General features: G+C 43.4%; 1 protein-coding gene across 1 annotated transcript in view; it reads right to left on the reverse strand.

The window, feature by feature from the left end:
* Nucleotides 1–23,868, reverse strand: part of TENM2 (teneurin transmembrane protein 2) — a 1,257,685-nt gene that overhangs the window by 184,652 nt on the left and 1,049,165 nt on the right. Inside the window, exon 13 of the mRNA XM_069199351.1 lies at nt 8,965–9,111. Within this exon, the coding sequence (XP_069055452.1) occupies nt 8,965–9,111 (147 nt within the window). The remainder of the gene's footprint in view (nt 1–8,964; nt 9,112–23,868) is intronic.

Raw genomic sequence — 23,868 nt, forward strand, 5'->3', positions numbered from 1 at the left:
AGCGTCCCCCCAAGTCTCCCGATAAAAATGATACCTCACTTGTGTGGGTAGGCCTAGCGCCCGCGACAGGAAATGCCCCAAAACACAACGTGGACACATCACAGAAAACAGAGCTGTTTTTTGCAAAGTGCCTACCTGTAGATTTTGGCCTCTAGCTCAGCCGGCACCTAGGGAAACCTACCAAACCTGTACATTTTTGAAAACTAGAGACCTAGGGGAATCCAAGATGGGGTGACTCGCGGGGCTCTGACCAGGTTCTGTTACCCAGAATCCTTTGCAAACCTCAAAAAGTGGCTAAAAAAACAAGTTTTCCTCACATTTCGGTGACAGAAAGTTCTGGAATCGGAGAGGAGCCTCAAATTTCCTTCCACCCAGCGTCCCCCCAAGTCTCCCGATAAAAATGATACCTCACTTGTGTGGGTAGGCCTAGCGCCCGCGACAGGAATTGCCCCAAAACACAACGTGGACACATCACAGAAAACAGAGCTGTTTTTTGCAAAGTGCCTACCTGTAGATTTTGGCCTCTAGCTCAGCCGGCACCTAGGGAAACCTACCAAACCTGTACATTTTTGAAAACTAGAGACCTAGGGGAATCCAAGATGGGGTGACTCGCGGGGCTCTGACCAGGTTCTGTTACCCAGAATCCTTTGCAAACCTCAAAAAGTGGCTAAAAAAACAAGTTTTCCTCACATTTCGGTGACAGAAAGTTCTGGAATCGGAGAGGAGCCTCAAATTTCCTTCCACCCAGCGTCCCCCCAAGTCTCCCGATAAAAATGATACCTCACTTGTGTGGGTAGGCCTAGCGCCCGCGACAGGAAATGCCCCAAAACACAACGTGGACACATCACAGAAAACAGAGCTGTTTTTTGCAAAGTGCCTACCTGTAGATTTTGGCCTCTAGCTCAGCCGGCACCTAGGGAAACCTACCAAACCTGTACATTTTTGAAAACTAGAGACCTAGGGGAATCCAAGATGGGGTGACTCGCGGGGCTCTGACCAGGTTCTGTTACCCAGAATCCTTTGCAAACCTCAAAAAGTGGCTAAAAAAACTAGTTTTCCTCACATTTCGGTGACAGAAAGTTCTGGAATCGGAGAGGAGCCTCAAATTTCCTTCCACCCAGCGTCCCCCCAAGTCTCCCGATAAAAATGATACCTCACTTGTGTGGGTAGGCCTAGCGCCTGCGACAGGAAATGCCCCAAAACACAAAGTGGACACATCACAGAAAACAGAGCTGTTTTTTGTAAAGTGCCTACCTGTAGATTTTGGCCTCTAGCTCAGCCGGCACCTAGGGAAACCTACCAAACCTGTACATTTTTGAAAACTAGAGACCTAGGGGAATCCAAGATGGGGTGACTCGCGGGGCTCTGACCAGGTTCTGTTACCCAGAATCCTTTGCAAACCTCAAAAAGTGGCTAAAAAAACAAGTTTTCCTCACATTTCGGTGACAGAAAGTTCTGGAATCGGAGAGGAGCCTCAAATTTCCTTCCACCCAGCGTCCCCCCAAGTCTCCCGATAAAAATGATACCTCACTTGTGTGGGTAGGCCAAGCGCCCGCGACAGGAAATGCCCCAAAACACAACGTGGACACATCACAGAAAACAGAGCTGTTTTTTGCAAAGTGCCTACCTGTAGATTTTGGCCTCTAGCTCAGCCGGCACCTAGGGAAACCTACCAAACCTGTACATTTCTGAAAACTAGAGATCTAGGGGAATCCAAGATGGGGTGACTCGCGGGGCTCGGACCAGGTTCTGTTACCCAGAATCCTTTGCAAACCTCAAAAAGTGGCTAAAAAAACAAGTTTTCCTCACATTTCGGTGACAGAAAGTTCTGGAATCTGAGAGGAGCCTCAAATTTCCTTCCACCCAGCGTCCCCCCAAGTCTCCCGATAAAAATGATACCTCACTTGTGTGGGTAGGCCTAGCGCCCGCGACAGGAAATGCCCCAAAACACAACGTGGACACATCACAGAAAACAGAGCTGTTTTTTGCAAAGTGCCTACCTGTAGATTTTGGCCTCTAGCTCAGCCGGCACCTAGGGAAACCTACCAAACCTGTGCATTTCTGAAAACTAGAGACCTAGAGGAATCCAAGGAGGGGTGACTTGCGGGGCTCGGACCAGGTTCTGTTACCCAGAATCCTTTGCAAACCTCAAAAAGTGGCTAAAAAAACAAGTTTTCCTCACATTTCGGTGACAGAAAGTTCTGGAATCTGAGAGGAGCCACAAATTTCCTTCCACCCAGCGTTCCCCCAAGCCTCCCGATAAAAATGATACCTCACTTGTGTGGTTAGGCCTGGTGCCTGCGACAGGAATAGATCACACAACGGTCAATGTTGGTCCTTACGTGAGGCAGCTGTTGACCCTGGGGTGATCCATTCCTGACACAGACACTAGGTGTAGGCACTCAAGTGGGGTAGTGTTTTTATCAGGACAGGTGAGGAGTCACTGGGTGGTAGGAATATTGTGGATCCCAGCATATTCCTGTAGTTTGTGTGACAGAAATGCGAGAAAAATTGAGTTTTTTTTCAACATTTCAGCTTTGCAGGGTATTCTGGGTAAGAAAACTTTGGGGAAGCCACACAAGTCACACCTCTGTGGACTCCCCCGAATGTCTAGTTTCCAGAAATGTTTGGGTTTAGTGTGTTTCTCTATATGGCCGCCGAATCCAGGACCAAAAACACAGGTGCCTGCCTTACAAAACCAGTTTGTTTTGCCATGGATAATTTTGATGTCTCCACAATATGATTTGGGTGGTGGAATTTGGGGCTGAACTAAATTGGGGAGCTCCCAAGAGAGCACTCTCTCTCTGCTTGCCGCCGCATTCACATGCTCTCTGGGTTGACCTAACCCACTATTACCCAGTTGCACAAACAGCTTGCGAAGGGACAGCAGGACTGTCCTCATCACCTCCCTCATAATGTACTGGAAGAGGAGTTATCGAATGGGACTCCTCTGACTGAAAAATCACTCCCAGAGTCTGCGCCATTGTCCTATCCCTCAGATGCTGTCTCAGTATCTGATGTCTCAGTCTCTGATCCTATGTCAGAGCGGTCCTCTATAACCCGAGTGTAGGCAGCAGTCATCCATCAAGATGCCATCTCTGCTATTGGCTAAACTGTTGCTCTAAAACACTAGCCTACGTAGACAGTCACAAAATCGATGGTGTGTGAGATACGTGCAACAGTAGAGGCCACCTTACCTGCGCTTCTTCCCTCAATCAGCACGTACTTTCAAGACACTCAAAAAACACCTTGTCACATACCATTCGTCACAGTCTTTAGCACCTCCTGCGCCCAGTCCAACAATCATTATTGGTGCTCCCACTCCCTCCTCCTCGGATTCCCTCATTACCACCCAGCAAAAGTGCCCTTCATCTCTCCATAGACTTTGCTAATGTACTCAGCTATTTACATAAAATACAGATTTGCTCTTTGCAGTAGGCATATAAACCTTCTGCGCTTCTTTATGGCACTAAAACTGCCACTAGACAAGTCGGACCCTTTTCCCCCCAGGGAAACCACACACATATTGACAAAAGTGATATATATATGACAGCCAATCACCTGAAACTCAACTCAAGCAAAACCGAAATAATCCTCTTTGGCCCACACAAAAACACCTGGGACCCCTCATGGTGGCCCACCACGCTAGGCCCTGCACCCACCCCCGCCAACCACGCACGCAACCTCAGCATCATCCTAGACTCCTCCCTCTCGATGACCCAACAAATCAACGCTCTCACCTCCTCATGCTTCAACACACTCCGTATACTGAAAAACATTCAAATGGATCCCCACAGAGACCAGAAAAACTGTCACTCACGCACACATCAGCAGCAGGCTTGATTACGGAAACGCCCTCTACGCCGGCACCACTCTAAAACTCAAGCGCAAACTACACGCATCTAGAACTCAGCAGCACGACTCATCCTCGACCTCCGCCGACACGAACACATCTCTCCACACCTCAAATCCCTCCACTGGCTCCCCATTGACAAAAGGATCACCTTCAAGATCCTCATCCTCGCACACAAATCACTCCACAACACAGGCCCTGCCTACCTCAACGAGAGTCACCTTTCACACCCCCACACGAAACGTCCGCTCAGCTGACCTCTCTCTCGCCTCTGTCCCCCGCATCAAACACACCACCACCGGGGGCAGATCCTTCTCCTACCTTGCACCCAAAACCTGGAACGCCCTCACAACCCACCTTCGCAAGACCCAAAACCTACTTCTTTTCAGGAAGGGCCTCAAAACCTGGCTTTTCGAACAGTGAACCTCCCAGCCCCTTTCCCTCCCCCGCCCCCCCCCAAGCGCCTTGAGACCCTCACAGGTGAGTAGCACACTTTATAAATCTCTTTGGTATATATAGATCTACCTCTATATATATATATATATCTATGTACATGGATATATCTATAGATATATCCATGTACATAGATATATCTATCTACATAGATATATAAATATAGATCTATATATAGATCTATTTTTTTTAGTTGTTGTATGGTTTCCTTGGGGGCCAAAATGGCCCCCAGGGAAACCCTACAACATCTAAAAAAAAAATTGCCCCCACAGGGGGTCACCCTGCCCACGGGCGACCCCCTGTCATTTTTTTTTTTTTTTTATTATTTAAAAAAAAAAAAAAAAACAATCCCCTGGGGGGAGGGGGCGCGATCGCAGCTGTGCTGCGATCGGGGGCCAGGAAACACTTTCAGGAAGGCCTCGTAAGAAAGGGGAGACAGTCCCCTTTCTTACGAGGCCTTCCCGAACGTGAGAAAGGCCGTTTTCCCCATCAAAGCAGGAAGCGGCTGCAAGGCTGCTTCCTGCTTTGATGGGGAAAACACCTTTGCAACGTCAGCGCGCCGCGAGGCGCGCTGACGTCACAAAGGGGCGGGTGGGGGGGGTGGGGGGAGACACGGAAGCTTCCGTGTCTCCCGGGGGGGGGGTTAAAAAAAAATATAAATCCTCGGGTGCGACGCACCCGAGGATTTATTGATACCCTTCCTGGTGTCGGCCACTGGTCGTGACCCGCACCAGGGAGGGTGTGTGGGCGTCGGCCAGTGGCCGACACCCGCACCTAAGCGGTTAAAAGCAAAAAATAAGTTTGGTCACAAAAAAAACACTTTCTCATAGTAGTCGCTGGAACTGATTTGAGTTACTTTGTATATGGATGTGCTACGTCTGAAAAAGCAGAAGGTTGTCATTCACAGTGTAGTTTGGCAATGGCTGAAGTGGATTAATCCGTTGCAACATGCTGTTTTGCTGGGTGTCCGCGTGTCTATGACTGCTGCAGTGAGAGACCCCCTTTTGGGTCTTATTTGTCCTTGTCAGTGAGTTGGAAAAACCTAAGTATGTTGTTAGTGAGACTCACTAGAAAACGTTGCTCCCCATAAAAGTTCCCTAGGCTTTTGGTCCTTGGTTGGTGCATCCTTCCCAACTTCTAACTTCTCTATAGAATGCAGAGTTTTCCACAACTCTGCCTGGCATCCATAAAACCTAGATAATTTGCATGAGTGGAGTCTTCAAACATCCCTTGTCAGGGAGATCTTCAGAAATATGTGTTTAATCAGACCAGCAAAACAGGCTATCCCTAAGCCATCCCCAGTAACTCAAGGCAGACGATTCAACCACCCATCTTTCTGTCTTCCTAAACTTGGAAGCATGGGAATCTCGTGGAATAAACATCGTTTGTGGAGAAGCAAATCAGTGAAGTGGTGAAGGTGCCAGGTTCTCCCAACAGAGTCACTTGGCACTAGGAAGTTGTCTTCATGCATGTCCAAGAGGCAGCATAGGGGATCTACCTGACTTCTCCTGTCTGGGGATTTACCTGATGTCTCCCGGTGCTCTTTAAAGATATAAAAAGCGACACCAAGTGTATGTCAAAATGACATAATTAAAAAATCCCTAATAAAAAAAAAACAACATTTGGAAGAAACAAGAAGCTAAAATCATTCAGATACCTAAGTTCTGTTGTAACCTAATGGAGGGCGAATCAACGTAAGAGATATTGCGGTTCAATGCTTATGAGCCACCTGTCTCTCCTCTGTTGTCACCAACCACGGAGCTGACTGCTACCCATTTCCTCTTATCTAGAACACAAGCAAATGAAGCCCAGCTAAGGCTCCTCTGACCTGCCCTATTACTTCTGCTGACAAAGCCTGTGTGGAAGCCCCAAGAAAGGCCATGGACTCTAGATGTGAACAAGTGTATAGAATAAAATTGAATAGAGAAAGACTGAGTAGTCCCAGAGTGTGACCTTTGTTCTATTTGGCTCACACACCACTGCCATTCAGGGCCAGATTTTGATCTGTTTCTTCGTTGCAAGGTTGTATGTTTCTAATTTTCAGAAATGTACTAACTTTGTGAGAATGTAATGATCATTGCAACATTTTCCTGGCTCATGTCTGTATTGTTTGCAGTCTAATTGCTGTGTCAATTTTGCTAGTCTGGTTTTTTAAATGTGATCTTCATAGCCATTGTAAATCTATTATATTTCTTTAGCTTGACCAGAAACTCACAAGGCCCTCGACTACTGCCACCAGGGGTGCTTTGTAATTGTTTGGAACGTTTTCATTTTACGTAAAACATTAATAAACAAGAACTTTGGTTCCTTTAATCCGGTTTTTACTATTGTATCCCATTATGCAGTAAATTGTTGCATGTTTACAAAAAGACGAGCTCTGGTTGGACATTCACATTTTTATTACAACTACATGCTACACCACCTCCTATGAACTAAGCTTTGATTCATCTGTCAATTTCATAAACAGAGTTTAGCAGGCATAAGGGGCCATGTTTCTGTGCACAGTGGGTACCCAGTGCCCTACTTAGTCAGTTGGACCCTGGAACTCTCACCTTTGACAGTGCTTGGTTTTCCTTGCAACTGCAAAGTAAGGATGAAAATCCCAACACCAAAACAAATAATGAAGCATATTTAAGGTATTCTGAATGTTTTTGAAGACAAAATGACGAAGACTCCAACTGTTTTGCCCAGTTCAAGAAGGTGACTCCTGGTAAATGCACAGCACCTTGATCAGATTTTAGAAGAATAGAAGTTGATTTATACAACCATTTTACAGCAATCTAAAGTAAGGTACCTTATGAATCCCAAAGTATCAACTTCAGATAACAAATGCCTCTGCCTTTAATTCCTTTTCTCAATAGTTTTTTTAAATTGGAATTTTAAATCAAAAAGACCTACTTTAATGCGATTTTGAAAAGTAATCTGAGTTCTTTTTTCTTTGAAAGCTAATTTTCTGTACCTGTGTTGTGTAGCCTAAGAAAAATGATATATATTTCCTTGACAATATAATAGTAAGCTACCCGAAACTTTGCTCCATGGAGCCACTGCACAATACTGGAGTGAACATACACTGTAAAATTTCAAGTGGAATGAGAATGGTCTTTTGCTAAGAAACTCTTTTTCTGCAGCTTGCCTGATTTCTTCCCAGAACTTGCTGCATGACAGAGTGCAGACGTATCACTGTCAGCGACAACTGATGATGCGTGGAATGGATTAGACGCGCAGGATTCAAGAAAATCTTTTAAGAGCAAGGGCAGAGAGGGCATCACAAGCCAGATGGTCTGTCAAGTGCTGCTCACCTTGCCTCTCCAACATTTACAGAGAGCCTGCGTCCTTCCCTCGACGGCCGCTCTAATGAAATAACATACCGCCTCTAGTGAGGAGCTCACCATTGTACATTATGGCCTTGTCAGCTGGAAAACTCAACTTGTCCATTCCTTGGCGCTAATGAGCGGCTAATAGTTCCTGTAGCACCAGGCATTTCTAAGAGATCTTTCGGCTTGTATTATTAGAGGATTGTTAAGAGAACATGGAATGTGAAGAAGCGAACAAAGAACTATTCAGAACCGCAAGCACAACACTTGAGCTGCAAAACCAGATATGATGTATTATGCTGCCGCTCCGAGGAGTCCGAGTGCATGGTTCTTCCTGCTGCAATCCGCAGCATTTGGGATAAAGGCAACTGAGGCTCACGAAGCAGAACCGCTCAAACCCCTGCTGATTATAGCAGAGCTCTAGCAGCAAAAGTAGAACAAACAACATGCTCAAACCGATACAACAAAGAAAGGCCAACTGGGGGTGTCCATTGGAGTGCCTAAAGAAGGGGTTCAAAGTATTAATTTATGAATCAATCCAGAATGTGGTGTAGAATGGCTTCTAAGTTTGCTATATAGACTGCCCAAGCAGCACATCCATGATCCAGTGAAATGACACATTCCTTGTGATGTTGACTACAGTCAAGGGACAGCAGAAAAAATAGGCAGTAACAATGAGTAGGGTGTCTTGATTCCTAGTACTCAATTAACCTGCTTTAAATATAATTGTATATATCAGCGCAGATTATGGTAAGTGCTACTGCCTTTTTTTAATATTTTCAGCAAATACACAGACCTAACTTCGTCATTGAACAGGAACTAAAAAAAGACAAAGAGAAAATGTGTGGGAGTAAGTGATACCTATGTTCATCCTATACTCCTCAATTTCAGAGGAGACCTGTCTTAAACAACTGTATCAAGTGAGCATAAGTAAGTGTATTTCCTGGCGAGGCACCACATTTAGAAAATGTGAAACATGTAAAGTACGATGACGTAAAGTACGATGACGGAAGTGGGACATTCTACACAAAATGTAAAGCAACTGATATAGCGAATGTCTTTCTAGCTAATAGGGTGCTAGTGGACACTAACACTATGCGATGTCTTTGTACTTATTGATTTCACATCTCCTGATGCTTTTGCTTGCATTTTTGCCACCTTCATGTGATTGCATTCTGTGTACAGCCTGGTGTATTGCTGTGGCCTCTTCATCTCCGCTTCCCACCCCATCAGTATTCCAGTTTAGTATCAGAGTGGTTGGTCTGTGGTAAAATGACTCATGACTAAAGAGCATATATAAACCTCTGTTCTTTGGGGACTGGGAATTGGAAGACTTTTGCTCACCTCCCTCGTTATCCTTGTTATCAGCGCACAAGGTTTCCATGGCAACATTGCATCCGGACCCTCTCCAGCCGGTCTGGCAGATACATTGCCAGCTGTTCTGACCGAGTGCGCATCTCCCGTTGCCATTGCACAAATCCGGACATCCATCTGGTTAAATGAAAGGAAGAAGATAAGTAAAAGAGTCCCTGATCCAGACATAGATTCTGAGGTCTGCAAAGAAGGAAAAACATCAATAAAATCACCGGAGTCTAGGTGTCGCTGCTCAAATGTTAAAAGGCAAGAGTCGTCCAATACATGACTGAAAATGGCCATCATCCTTTAGCAAATCTTAAACATGGACATATGTACGCCATCAGGAGTTTATCGGATTCTAGAGGAGACATCTGTATTGAAAGTTTCCTATATCTCTTATAGGACCCTTTCACCAGTTCAAGCTTAAAAAGCATCAAGATGCTGTGCAGATTCTTATCACAGCTCAACGCATGCAGGAGAGGCAGCATCCAGCATATCGCGCTGACACAGCCTAACACATGACACTTGTTAAAGTGACAACAAAAAGGGTGAGGCTGCGATTTGGAATAGCAGGGAGAAGTCACACTTTTTTTTTTTTTTAACAACGGGACATTCTGCAAAAGTGAGAAATGTAAAGTGAAATAATAAGAGGGGGCACGTAAAACCCAATAGACAGATAATTCGATTCATCAAGTCTTTTACATTCATGGAGTAAAAACACATTAATATCAGAGACACTAAACATCTGTGGTACTGCACCTCACGAAAATGGTAGCAGGATAATCGTAACATCTCAGCAAATGTCACCAAATCATTCTCTCTCTCTCTGATATCACAATGCTCTGTCCGGTTACGAAATTCTCTATCTTCACAGTGCACTTTATGGTTAGAAAATCCTATGCCAACAACATGTTATGCCTAGTCACAAAAACCTCTGACACGACAATGCTCTGTCTGGTCGCAAAATCCGCTGGCATCCCAATTATATGGCTGATCACAAAGACTTTCGGCATCACAATGCTCTGCGTGGTTACAAAACCTTCTGACATCACAATTCTATACCTGATCATGAATTCCTCTGTCATAACAGTGCTCTGCCCGGCCACAAAATCCTCTGACATCACAATACTCTGCCAGGTTACAACATTATCTGACGTCACATCGCTTGGCACCCCTTTTGGTTTCCCTTACAAGGAGTGGTTTGTATCATATATGCTGGGTAAAAGGAAAATATATTGTTTAATGTCACCTTGTGGTGTTGCCACTTTATCGCAGGCTCGTATTTCAAGCGGGTTGTGTGAGAGTGTGTGTATGTGTGTGTGTGCGCGTGGATGTGTGTGTGAGACCGCCAGCAGGAGAAAGAAATAGAGACACATTGGAATTATAAAGGAAATACTTGTAAATGTATCGATTTGTATCAGTTATAGGATCACAAATAATTCAACCTAAGCAGTGGATGTTCTATTATAGCCACACCAGTTCACTGTGGTTCCATGTCGATTGCATTGGACAAAATTCCATCCTCAAGAGCTTCCTTGCTTAATCAGGGTCGAAGCCCACCTCTGGGTGGGTGAGGGCTTCCATCCTATAATGAAGAGGTTCGCCTGCATATAGGTTACACAAATTATTTACACTCTAGTCATCTGGGCACCAATGACTTGGTTATTTTAGTTATTGTGGAGGATCTGCCTGTTTAGTTCCTTCCTTTCCTCTACTGGTCATTTAAACAACCTGATATCATTCAGTCGCAGACTGCGAATGTGTGGAGCCGTCCGCAAATATATGTCTTGCCCTATCGAGTGCTTCTGGAATGAACTGTCTGTACTGCAATGGCCTATTTCTACCTAGTATGGTATTAACACTGATGGTACACCATGAGATCTCTACAGTAGTGTGGGTGGCTCTTACCCATTGGGTAGTAGGCCCTCAGGTTCTGTTCTCCCCATTCCCTTGCCATTCTCCTTATGTCCCTGGCACAGGGAGATAATTTCCTCTTTGGGAAAATGAATACGCAGACTTGTTATTGGGGCTTCTGCATTCGCAGCCCCACTTTCCAAACCTTCAGCCTTACAGCAGTGATTCAGCAAAATGCTATGGAAAGGGGGGGTATGACCTTTAAAGCAAGACGGGGCTTCTCCAGACTAGAAACTAATCAGAAATGGCTACAGCACTGCAGTGGCTTGTCGAAGTTTCCTCTATCCAATTAGGTGCCGCCTGATGATTAGAACTACCTGTCCCTTACCAGAACTCCTACACTAGGAAGGGCTGCAGGAGATACTCAGAAGATCAGCCTTTGTCCTTTGGAGAGCCAAAAGTAAGGACGAGTGAGGATTTCCCTTTTCTCAGAGGAGAAAATCCTGTACCCACAAAGACCGATCTAATTGATTATTAGAGGAGTAGGACATTGTTTCACTGCCCATGTAAGGCAATTTCAGGTTATATTTTGACGAAAAAACAGTTTCTTGTACAGATTACAAACTGTAGATGTGGATGTGATGTTGGCTGTGTTATTAGGACTAAATCCTGTACACTTACACCACTGCCTCCTGCATTGTTTCTGATAACATCCTACAAATATTTATACCTCACTTCTTACAAAGAGAAGAGAAGTGTCTTGCTTCTTTAAGATAGTCCCTTGTTTAATGATGGCGAAAAAGGGCCCATTGACAAAGCTATTTAGAGGTGTATATCCGACTTAAAAGCACAAATAGCATCCTCTAGCAGTAGAAATGTATATTTCTTGCTATTAACAGACATTCGTTTCCATATGAGTAACTCAGATCCTGTATGTGGGAAGTGTGAAGTCCAAAGAATAAGAAATCTGTTCTACTACTCATAAGAAACTGGAAACCTGCAGGAGCAGATTTGTAACTGTTTTAGGAATAACAGTGGCAACAAAATACCACTTTTCAGAACGTTATTTTCTTTTTTTTACTTTCTTACTTGAAATTTTTTTTTTTTACCGAAATACAGAGATATCCAAACCTTACTTGTCATTACCTGTGAAATACTACTGAGGTTCCATAAAACCCCATTTCTTCTCCACTTTTAAAACAACCTAATAGGATGCGATCTTACAGAGCATTTCTGCTAAATGCTTACAATAGAAGGACATCATTTGCAGAAGATTCCCTCAAGACCTTTACTGATGAAGGGTTGCTTCGTGTAAGACATTCCCACGTTTATTCATGAAGAACAAAGCTGATATGATGATTACCAACTAATTCAGAGTTATATTCATTCAATGCAGAAAATAAACCAGTTGCAATATAAAAGAGAATGATTCAATGCCAAATGCCATTCCCATCTGCTGCACCTCATTTGATCTTCATTAGAATAATGGGACGGTGTATTCTAAGCTCTTACTACCCAGAAGTAGTGACATGTGGTCAATGAAACAACATTCTCCCTGTTCAGCTTTGAAGTGCGTCTAAATTGAAGGTTTGAAGTTTAGAAATTTAGGGAGAACACGTCAGCCTGTTTCTCCTGAAAGATAGTATCAAACTAAGAAAAGGTCTTGAATTTGCTCCATAGTTGAGCAACTGTGGTACACGTGACGCACATCATTATCCTGAATAATAAAGTGATTTTTTTTTTATAGGAGACACTGTTCTATGTTGAATTGATTCCTCACTCTAAATTAAACTCAAATATATTTTCTATGTTGAGTTTCCCTGATGTGATTAGGACCAGGAATGTCCGCGGCTTATCAGAAGGCAGTGGTGACCCATGTTCTCATCATAATGCCATTGATTAACTCGCTTTGAAGCTATGTTACAAAGGTTTGCCCTCTCCTCTCTTGTGCTTAAATAAACATCAATGGTCCTTTGGTGTAATGGGTTGAATGACAAACTAAAGATGAAATGTGAAGCCTATTGCCGCAGTCAGTAATAAACATTTCAATATGGCCACAATTACGTAACTCTCTCACTGGAGTAGTGGCCAACTAACATTCATGAACACACCTCATATAGAGTTTATGGTTTTACCAATAGTTTTCAAACTTCTACCAGCATGCAAACAACAATGGCACCTACTTCTTTATACTACTTCATAATCACTTCACGTGTAAGGTACATGGTCTGCAACCAGTGGCGGTTGGTGAAGTTTGAGAGTGGTGGGGCTGGGCTTGGCCCGGGGTGGGGGGAGGAAGAGGTTCACATTGTGGGGGGTGAGGAGCATGGCAATTTTTGGGATGCTAGTCACCATTTCAGTGTTTTCAATTTGGCACCAACCCATTTTCCTAAGTACAATCCATGTTATTTCCACATTATTGGGGGCTACTTAACACTGATCAGCGGATGGGGGCTAGTGAAGAATCAGCTTTCCTTTGCAATATTACGTGATTACTTTAGTACACCCACTACATGTTATCCTATAGAGTATTATGTGCACTACATTGGTTAGCATGGTTTTAAATCACATATATCATGTTAATTGTACTGTCTGTTTTTACACCAACACTAAGATGGTGTCTGGAGAGAATCTGTCTCCCTGGCCACACAACATGTTTGCACTAATGGATGAATCCATCACTGCCCCCTAAACATGTTCATGGGCAGTTTCAACATATACCGTGTTTGGCATGTTTTTTCGACCATAACTGTGCGCACACTTGGCACCTTGCCGTGCAGGAGTTTTAATGGGTTTGCATGCCCTTTGGGGACTTCTGGCCCAGCGTTCACTATATCTGCTCTGTGGCTGGTTCAAGGGAGAAGCCAGAAAATTGAAACACCACACACTTCGAACAAAAGCTCTTACTATATGGCACCAAGCAAACAAAGCAAGTCATCACATCCCTTCCCAAAAGAGCGATCCTGTTTTAATTGTATCCATTCCCCATTTCCTCCTTCCATTCGCCTGCTGATATCCACCATTTCATTCTGTCATTCATTCATTCTTTCATCCATCATTCAGTCTTTCACATTCTGTCCGAACACCCATACATTTCCAGTCTATCCATTCATCTCAATATGTAGCCATCAAACCTATCCATCCATGCACCTATAATTCATCCATCCTTTCACACATCCATCTTTTCAGTCACTCACTCATTCATCCATCCACCCTTTCATCAATCCATTGACCCTACCTTTCACTCATCCATCCGTTATTTCCCTCATCCATCTATCCACCCTTTAATCCATTTATCAATCCACCTTCCCTTTCACTCATCCATCCATACTTTCACTCAGCCATCCTTTCACTCATCCATCCATCATTTTATCTCTCATAATCTTTCCATCCATCCATCCATTATCCACCTATCCATCCACCTTTCACTCACCCAACAATTCACTCTTTAATCCATCTATCTACCCTCCCTTTCACTCATCTATCCATTTTTTCACTCATCCACCCATCCACCCTTTAATCTATGCATCGACCCACTTTCACTCATCAATTCCTTCTTCTACTCATCCATCCTTTCACTCATCTGTGCATTCCTTCGTTCATCCATCTATCCACACTTTCACTCCATCCATCCATACCATCACTCAACCATCCATACCTTCTCTCATCATCCATCCACCCTTTCACTCATCCACCCATCCATACATTTACCCTTTCACCCTCTCTTTCATTCATCCACCCATTTTTTAATGTATTCATCCATCCACCATTTTATCCATCCATCCACCCATCCACCCTCTCTTTCACTCATCCATCCTTTCTTTACTCACCAATCCATTCTTTTACTCACCCATCCTACATCCATCCTTTCACTCATATACCCACCCACCCTTTTACTCACCCATCCATCCACCCTTTCATTCATCCATCCATCCATCCTCCCTTTCACTCACACATCCATCCATCTGACTTTTCACTCAACCATCCATACTTTCACTCACTCAAGCATCCATAATTTCTCTCATCATCAATCCACACTTTCACTCATCCATCCTCCTACCCTTTCACCCTCTCTTTCATTCATCCATCCATCATCCATTCTTGAACTTAATCATCCATTCGCCCTTTTACCCATCCATCCATCCTCTCTTTCACTCATCCATCCATTCTTTTACTCATCCATCCTACATCCATCCTTTCACTTTTACCCTCCAACTGTTTACTCACCCATCTATCCACCCTTTCACTCATACATCCATCCACCCACCCTTTCACTCACACATCCATCCATCAGCCATCCATCCATTCACTCACACATACACCCATTCACCCTTTCACATTATTTATGACCCCAGCTGACATTTTTGTTGCCTCACCTGGTGACATGGAGGGAAGCTTCAAGCCAGGCGAGTCCGGACTGACTAGTTAAAATAAACACACGCACATGCAATGTGCAACACCTTGCTCTTTGCTTCACTGTCCCCACGAGTCTGCTTGCTGGCAGTAAATCTAAGGCATACCGGAGCTCAAAAGGCATCCAGCATAAACTGCAGCGTGGGAAGCAGCACCTCAAGTCTGCGCAGTGTGTCTTCAAAAGTCCAGCTCACACACTGCGCACACTCGATTTCCTGGCTTCCTGCTTGTAGTCTCTACCCCACTCGTCACAGGGTCTGGTACCACCCCACCCTGTGACGAGTTGGAAAAGGGTGTGGTGACAATGGTCTCCTCTCACTGACTGACGTGGAGGCCGAGAGCTCGAGGGCTTGAATCTGAAACGCCCAGAGCTAACTCTACCTCCACGTCATCAGGGGGTGGAGACTGAACCTTGATGCAGTGTCTTTGCCGAGTTGTGACCTCACAGGCCTCAGGGATGTGAGATTGTCAGCCCAGCAAAATTCTCTAGACTTTGTGCCTGCCCAGGAAAGCGTCACTCCATTGTCATCACTGCAAGGAGTACAGTTCGTAGTGTAGAGCAGCCTTAGAAAGATAATTTAACATGTATATACACTGTGTTCACAAATTGTTTTAAGGAAGCAGTTTCAGCTTTGCTTCCATGCATTATTTTTCACCGAGAATGTAAAGGGGGCGGAGCCCCGACACCCTTGAAGAGAAACCACCACTGTCTGCAACACCCTCATAGCATGAAGGTGATCCTTGTTGGAGGTCGAAATGCAATGTTACATATAATCCACCACACACATGATTGTGATACTTTTACTCTACAGTACGTTGAAACTCTTTGAATACTAACTCATATCTGCTTTCATGAGCATAAATGAGTGTCCCATAATGCATTGATTGGTGTGAAGAAGGTATATGTGCAAAAGAGGGAAGGTCTGGGTTGTGTAAGCCACCAGGGCTGATAAAGAAGGGTTTACAATCCAATGAAAGTTGCAGATTTCGCTACAGGGTGAACACATTTGGATATGGCAAATTCACAAATACCTGCAAGCCTTTTAAAGGCTGGGATAATAGTGACTAAAAATATGCAGTCACTCTAGGGAGCAAAACCACACTATAATAATTTTAAATTAACTTATCTTGATTACACGTTTTTAAAAACTAATCTGCTCACAGTGAACTTCCACATATATTTCCAATGGATGTGATGTAACTAATAATCGACCAGTTCTCACACATTTTTGTAAACCTATTAGTGTGATACTTTCACAGAAAAATACATGATTTCAATGTGATCCCCAGTGCTAGAAATGTCAAAGATACCCGTGACGAGCTAAAAAAAAAATCGAAGTTACTCATGCATAATTTATTCCCATATTGTTGTAACTAATTTAGAAGTAGAATTTGAATAACTTCTAATGTAGCAACAGGGGTGTAGAAATTCCAATATATGTAGCAATAAGAAAGGCAATATCAGAGAAGCAGCCAAAGACGTGCAATTAACACTTCATAAACACCCACAAAGTAATGAACTATAGTAATTTATACATAGTGCTTAACATCAAAAGTCTGACATTCGCAAGAATTGTAAATAATTTTTTTATTCTTGCCAAATGAAACCAAAATTGAAAATTAGAAGTTTGGGTAAAAAATGCCAGAATATATAAGGAAAGCTATGTATTTCAGAATAAAGAAGAACGGAACAGAAGTACACTTATTTATCTAATTTCCCTAACTATACATGAATGAATAGCACCTGAGTAAGTTAAACATGACTAGGATTACAGAACGTTAGCTCTCTTGGTTGATACCAAATATTTGCAGGAGATATTTCCAATCCAAATTGAATGGATTTGTATGCACATGAAAACGTTTGCTAGTCAACCTAGAAACGTTATGTCTTTACATTAATAGGAACAAGCTATATTTCAAAGCTTCGTCTTTTTGGTAATATATGTGGAATTGAGCCAAGTGGGTATGAACCAGTGCTTAATTTTAGCCAGCAGTTGCCAGAGGGGCACATTTTCACTCCTTTTTGGGGACTTGCACTTGTTTTTCCTCATAAGACATTTACAAAGCGCAAGAGAGTGAGAAACACACAAAGAAGAAAGAAGGTAGAAGAGAGAACAGAAATACTGTCACAAAGGGACAAAGCAGGCAAGGTTGGACTGGGACAAAAAATAGGTCAGGAACCAAAATAAAAGTGACACCCCCATTAGGGAACCAGATAGCATAAAAAAGTCGACTGCATTTGCTAATCAGTCCCGTTTTGTATTTATAAAAGCATATGTTATAGTTGTTTTGCAAGGTACGGGAGATTGCATTAATTTCAGTTTGCTGCTGGCAATGCTTGTGGTAATAGGGAAATAAACAAAAAAGCTGTCCTACCTGGCCATATAACAGGCCCATAAACTGCTACAAAGCTTGCCCCCACACTGACCTGTCAGACCGGCACATCCAGAACTGTCTGATTGCCCTATAGGCCAGTCCCACCATGAAAGCAGCAATATGCAAGAGTGAGATAAAGGGGCAGGGAGTGTCTGATATCGGAGTAAAGAGGCACGAGGTGGATTCAAGACTATGCAGCCTTGGTATTAGGCACATCGACTTTTAGTAGTGCTGACTGTGAGCTTTTGGGCAGGGCTCTAGGCACTAGCACTCATTCTTTTAGGAAATAAGCAATGGTGCAAACTGAACTCACAGAACAGCAATGTTCATGAATGTATTTCTCAATAAGAGAAGATGTACAGGTGCATAAATATGCCCACCATTAGTGAAATAGTTGGACTGTCTTTGCACTTATTAGTGTCAATCCCACTTTTAAAGACTGCATGCTTCTGGGACAAGTCCAGTTCAACCTTTTTGAGAATTTAAATGCATTACTGCATTTGGCAGCTGTATTCTGTCTTCTGGTTGTTCTTCTTGGGTTGGCATGGGTAAGACATTTCAATATAGCTACAACAGCAGGAACATTTACTAAAATCCTAATCTAATCATGTCAGCCTCAAACAACATTTGTGTAATGGGATGGCTAAATTGAACAACTATTTGTGAATTCTGGTAAAATTATGGTTTAGAAACAATGGGCCAGTTGTATCAAAATGCAATTTAGCATTTCCTAAATAGCAAATCCATAGAAAAAGCTATTTAGGAAATGCAAAATTATATGTATGAAATTACTGATTTCCTAATAGGGATTCAACAATCAACTAGTTCCATCCCATGCCATATGTTACCATGGGTCAGTTTACCATTTAAAAACTAGAGGTTTTTCTATTCAGAAACTGCTATTTTGAAAATGCAAAACCAAGTTTGGCTATGGGCAAAAGCCCCCCTGTGATGCATTTCAAAATAGTTGTGCACATGTAGAGCACACACATGCCCTAGAGACATGTGGGTGCTCTATTGCACTTTAAAACAATAATCCTTGATTTCTTTTTTTAAATTGCACATAGTTACCATTGACTTGGTGTTGATGGTAATTGCATTTCCTAAATGCCCACTTCACATTTAGGAAATGCTTTGTACAAGTGAATAGGAATCACAAATAGGTAATCCCTATTTGCGATCCTATTTAGGGAATCACAAATGGCGATTTCCACTGGGTAGAGATCACGTTTTGTGACCACTTACAGAGCTTTCTACATCTCAAAAGCCCGTTTAGCATTTCTTAATAGTCCGAAATAGCAATTCGGATCATTAAAAAATGCTAAATGGCTTTGTACATCAGGCCCTATATTTCACAAAAAAAGTATGGATCCACAAATAGCAATAAAAACTGCATCACATTTTAGTTTAAGTAGGTGGTACCCACTTAGGTAATATTAAAACATAGGTTTCTGAGTATTTTACATACCGATAGGTAGCTGCACAAGGCAGGCAATAAAAGGTACTGAAAGGAAAAAAAAAATTCTTCCTTGGATTTTAACCCCTGGGGTGCCCTGGATGTAACGGTTATGGCCTCGTTTGCACCACTCGGGTGCCGAGGACGTAACCGTTACGTCTAGATAGGGGCCCTCCCAGGGGCCTCACCCCCCCCCCTTTTCTGGGCAGTGATGGAAGGGGAATCGCTTCCCCTTCCACCCCCGTCCGACCCCCCTGTGGCATCTGATGAGGTCAGCGTGCAAGAGCTTCCAGCGCAGATCGGAGGCGAAATGCAAAAGCATTTCTCCTCCGATCACGTGGAGTGGACGAGAGAGGCATCAAAGGAAAGGCCTTTCCTTTCCTTTGATGTCTTTTTCAGCATTTCTGCTGCATAAATGCCCACTAGACACCAGGGAGTTTTTAATTTTTTTTATTTTATGCATAAGGGGAGCGGCCCCTTGGGCACGGGCCGCTCCCTAGGGGGAAACATTTATTTTAGGCCATTTCTGCCCCCCTTGGGGGCAGATCGTCTTATTTTTATTAGACCAATCTGCCCCCAAGGGGGTCAGGAACCAATAGACACCAGGGTTTTGTTTTTGTCAGTATCATGTGAGGGGAGCGACCCCTTAGGCAAGGGTGTCTCCCCTGGTGGGGGCAAATGTATTTTAGGCCATTTTTGCCCCCCTTGGGGGCAGAAACTTCTAGGTACCAGGGATTTTTTTATTTTTTTATTTTATATGTGGGGAGTGACCCCCTGGGCAAGGGTCGCTCTCCTGGTGGCCAAATTTTCTTTAGGCCATTTCTGCCCCCCTTGGGGGCAGATCGGCCTATTTTTATTAGGCTAATTTACCCTCAAGGGGAGCAGAAACCACTAGACACCAGGGATTTTTTTTTTTGTGTCAATTGCACGCAAGGGGAGTGACCCCTTAGGCAAGGGTCATTCCTCTGGGGGGGCATATTTATTTTAGGCCATTTCTGCCCCCTTTGGGGGCAGATCGTCCTATTTGTGTTAGGCTGATCTGCCCCCGGGAGGGGCAGAAACCACTTACGCACTGGGGATTGGTGTTTGTGTATGTGTGTGTTGTGTCTGGGGGGGCAGCCCCTTGGTCAAGGGTCACTCCCCATGGGGGCACATTACTGTTGGCCATATCTGCCCCCCTTGGAAGGCCATCTGCCAGTGAAGATTTTTTTTCAAAATAAGAGGGTAGAGGTATGGCCTTACCTCCTCCCCAAATAAATGGGGCCAAAGTTGTTCTGCTCACCAGTGGGCAGATGGGGCAATTACCCCCAATGCACACTCCGGGGGGGGGGGAGGGGGGCAGAAAGTCTACTAGATGCCAGGGAATTAAAAAAAAGAAAAATGTGTGGTGGTGGCTACCAACCAGTATGGGTCTGGTTATGCCCTCACCACAACTGAAGGGGGTAACGATCTTTCAGCTCTCCCCCCACACACTAAAACATCTTAGCCCATGGCAAGCAAGTGGACATTTGATTATTTTGGGTTTTGGTTTTACATTTGGGCCATGAGAACTTGGTTAACTCTCAAAATCATCCCACTTGGAATGGTGAGGGCTAAACATTTTGGACTTTGGGACGCTGCCATGTAGAAAAATCCACAAGACCTAGACACATCTGAAAACGAAACATCTGGGTGAGTCCAGGGTGGTGTGCTTCACATGCACCACACCATTTTCTTACCTACAATACCCTGCAAACCTTCAACTTTGTTGGAAATAACAAATTTTTCCCACATTTTTGTGATGGAACCTTCCAGAATCTGCAGGAATCCACAAAATTCCTACCACCCAGCATTGTCGTATCTATACTGATAAAAATGCTGCCCCACGTGTTAGCCTAAAAATGCTTTTTATTTTTTTTCCAAACTGCCCTTTTGGACCCTCTTTGGTTCCCCCTCAATTTCAACATCTATTTGGCTCTTCCCTGTCACAGGCACTTGGCCCACCTACACAAGTGAGGTATAATTTTTACCAGGAGACTGAGGGGAATGTTGGGTGGTAGGTAAATTTGTCCCGGTGCAGAGATCCCACACAGAAATGTGGGAAAATTGTGATTTGTTTAGCTAGATTTGAGGTTTGCTGAGGATTCTGGGTAAGAAAACTTTGGGGGATCAAATCAAGTCACACCTCCCTGGATTCCCTCTGGTGTCTAGTTTTCATAAATGTTTGGGTTTGGTAGGTTTCCCCATATGGCTGCTGAGCTCAGGACCAAAAATGCAGGTCCCCCCCCAAAAACAGGTAGTTTTGTATTTGATCATTTTGATGTGTCCACATAGTGTTTTGGGGCATTTCCTTTTGCAGGCACTAGGCCTACCAACACAAGTGAGGTACCATTTTTATTGGGAGACTTGGGGGAACGCTAAGTGGAAGGAAATTTGTGGCTCCTCTCAGCTTCCAGAACTTTCTGTCACCCAAATGTGAGGAAACAATTTTTTTGGGGCCAAATTTTGAGGCTTGCAAAGGATTCTGGGTAACAGAACCTGGTGAGAGTCCCACAAGTCACCCCATCCTGGATTCCCTAGGTGTCTAGTTTTGAAAAATTCATAGGTTTGGTAGGTTTCCCTAGGTGACGGCTGAGCTAGAGGCCAAAATCCACAGCTTGGCACTTTGCAAAAAACAGCTCTGTTTTCTTTGGGAAAATGTGATGTGTACATGTTGCGTGTCCTGTCGCGGGCATTAGTCCTAGCCACACAAGTGAGGTACCATTTTTATCGGGAAACTTGGGGGAACACAGAATAGCAGAATAAGTGTTATTGTCCCTTGTGTTTCTCTATATTTTTTCCTTCCTAATGTAAGACAGTGTGTAAAAAAGACGGCTATTTGAAAGATGCCCTGTAATTCACATGCTAGAATGAGGACCCCAGAACTCAGAGATGTGCAAATAACCACTGCTTCTCAACACCTTATCTTGTGCCCATTTTGGAAATACAAAGGTTTTCTTGATACCTATTTTTCACTATTTATATTTCACCAAATGAATTGCTGTATACCCAGTATAGAATGAAAACCCATTGCAAGGTGCAGCTCATTTATTGGGTCTGGGTACCTAGGGTTCTTGATGAACCTACAATCCCTATATCTCCCCACAACCAGAAGAGTCCAGCAGACTTAACAGTATATTGCTTTCAAAAATCTGACATTGCAGGAAAAAGCTACAGAGTAAAATGTGAAGAAAAATGGCTATTTTTTTCACCTCACTTTAAATATTTTTTTTATTTCAGCTGTTATTTTCTGTAGGAAAACCTTATGGATCTACATAAATGACCATTTGCTGAATTCAAAATGTTGTCTCCGTTTAGCTTTCCAGGATCCAGCTTTGGTTTCACACCCATTTCTGTCGCTAACTGGAAGGAGGCTAAAAGCACAAAAAATAGTGAAAATGTGGTATGTCCCAGTAAAATGCCAAAAGTGTGTTGAAAAATGTGGTTTTCTGATTCAAGTCTGCCTGTTCTTGAAAACTGGGAAGCTGGTGATTTCAGCACCATAAACCCTTTGTTGCTGCCATTTTCAGGGAAAAAAATCACAAGCCTTTTTCTGCAGACCTTTTTCCCCCTTTTTGTTTTTAAAAAAAAACGATATTTTCATTGTATTTTGGCTAATTTCTTGGTCTCCTTCAGGGGAACCCACAAACTCTGGGTACCTCTAGAATCTCTAGGATGTCTCTATGATGCAAATTTGGCGTGGGTAGCTTACGTGGACAAAAAGTTATGAGGGCCTAATCGCAAACTGCCCCAAATAGTCAAAAAACAGGCTTAGCACCTGAGGGGGAAAAAGCCTGGCAGCGAAGGTGTTAAATGCGTTGCTATATTTTGCAGAGTCTTTGTACCCACAAGCACAGAAACAATTTCTGCAGAGCACTTTTGGTAAAGTGTGTTCACTTTATACACACCAGCAGGACCGGTGTGTGACATCCTATTATAAATATAGAAAATGAGGTTTAATGAATTTAAGCTCGCATTTAACACCATCAGCTCCCCAAAGATTTCAGATAGGTTCTGGCCCAAGTAGAAGCACAGACATAGCCACTATATTAATAGCTATTGTGGGCAGCTCTTTACTTTTTTACCTTGCCCTAACCACTAATTAATCACAAGATGTCACACACGTTGCTTTCAAACGTGTGAAGGAAAAGAATCTTCTACTTTACCACCAGAAGCCACTTGCCGTACCCTCCAAAGACAAATCATATCACATGCCCAATAATATTGAAACTTCACAAGGAAACCTCATAGTTGTGCTAGCTTAGCAACAAATATCCATCCACCACACAAATGGGCCGGTACTGTCCGGTACTGAGTACCGGCACTTTTTTATTTTGAGAGGGAGAGTACCGGCATATCTCAAGAAAAACGTAATACTTTTAATTGGGGAGTACCGGCACTTCTCAGAACCAAGCAGGTACTCTGACACAGAGTACCTGCACTTCTATTTTTCCATTTAAAGCACTGGAGGTATCTCATTAAATCTTAATCTGTTTTGCTCACCAGTGGCAAACAGCACCTCATCAGCCAAGCTTCAATACTGACACCCCACAAGGGGCCTGGCTTGGTTCTTATTTTCTTGCATTCTATAAAACATGCCCTGCTATTTTTTGCAAAACTCAAAAAAATCAGCATCTGCAAAAATAGTACAAACGCCTTACATCATTTTACAGTAAATCAAACCTTTTGCTCCATGACCTAATCTTCCAAGTAATATACAGATAGCAACACAGTCTAGGTAACCCCCATCGCAATGCCATCAAATAACCACTAAT

The sequence above is a fragment of the Pleurodeles waltl genome, chromosome 7, assembly GCF_031143425.1.
Source record: "Pleurodeles waltl isolate 20211129_DDA chromosome 7, aPleWal1.hap1.20221129, whole genome shotgun sequence".
In the NCBI taxonomy this organism is placed as follows: Eukaryota; Metazoa; Chordata; class Amphibia; order Caudata; family Salamandridae; genus Pleurodeles; species Pleurodeles waltl.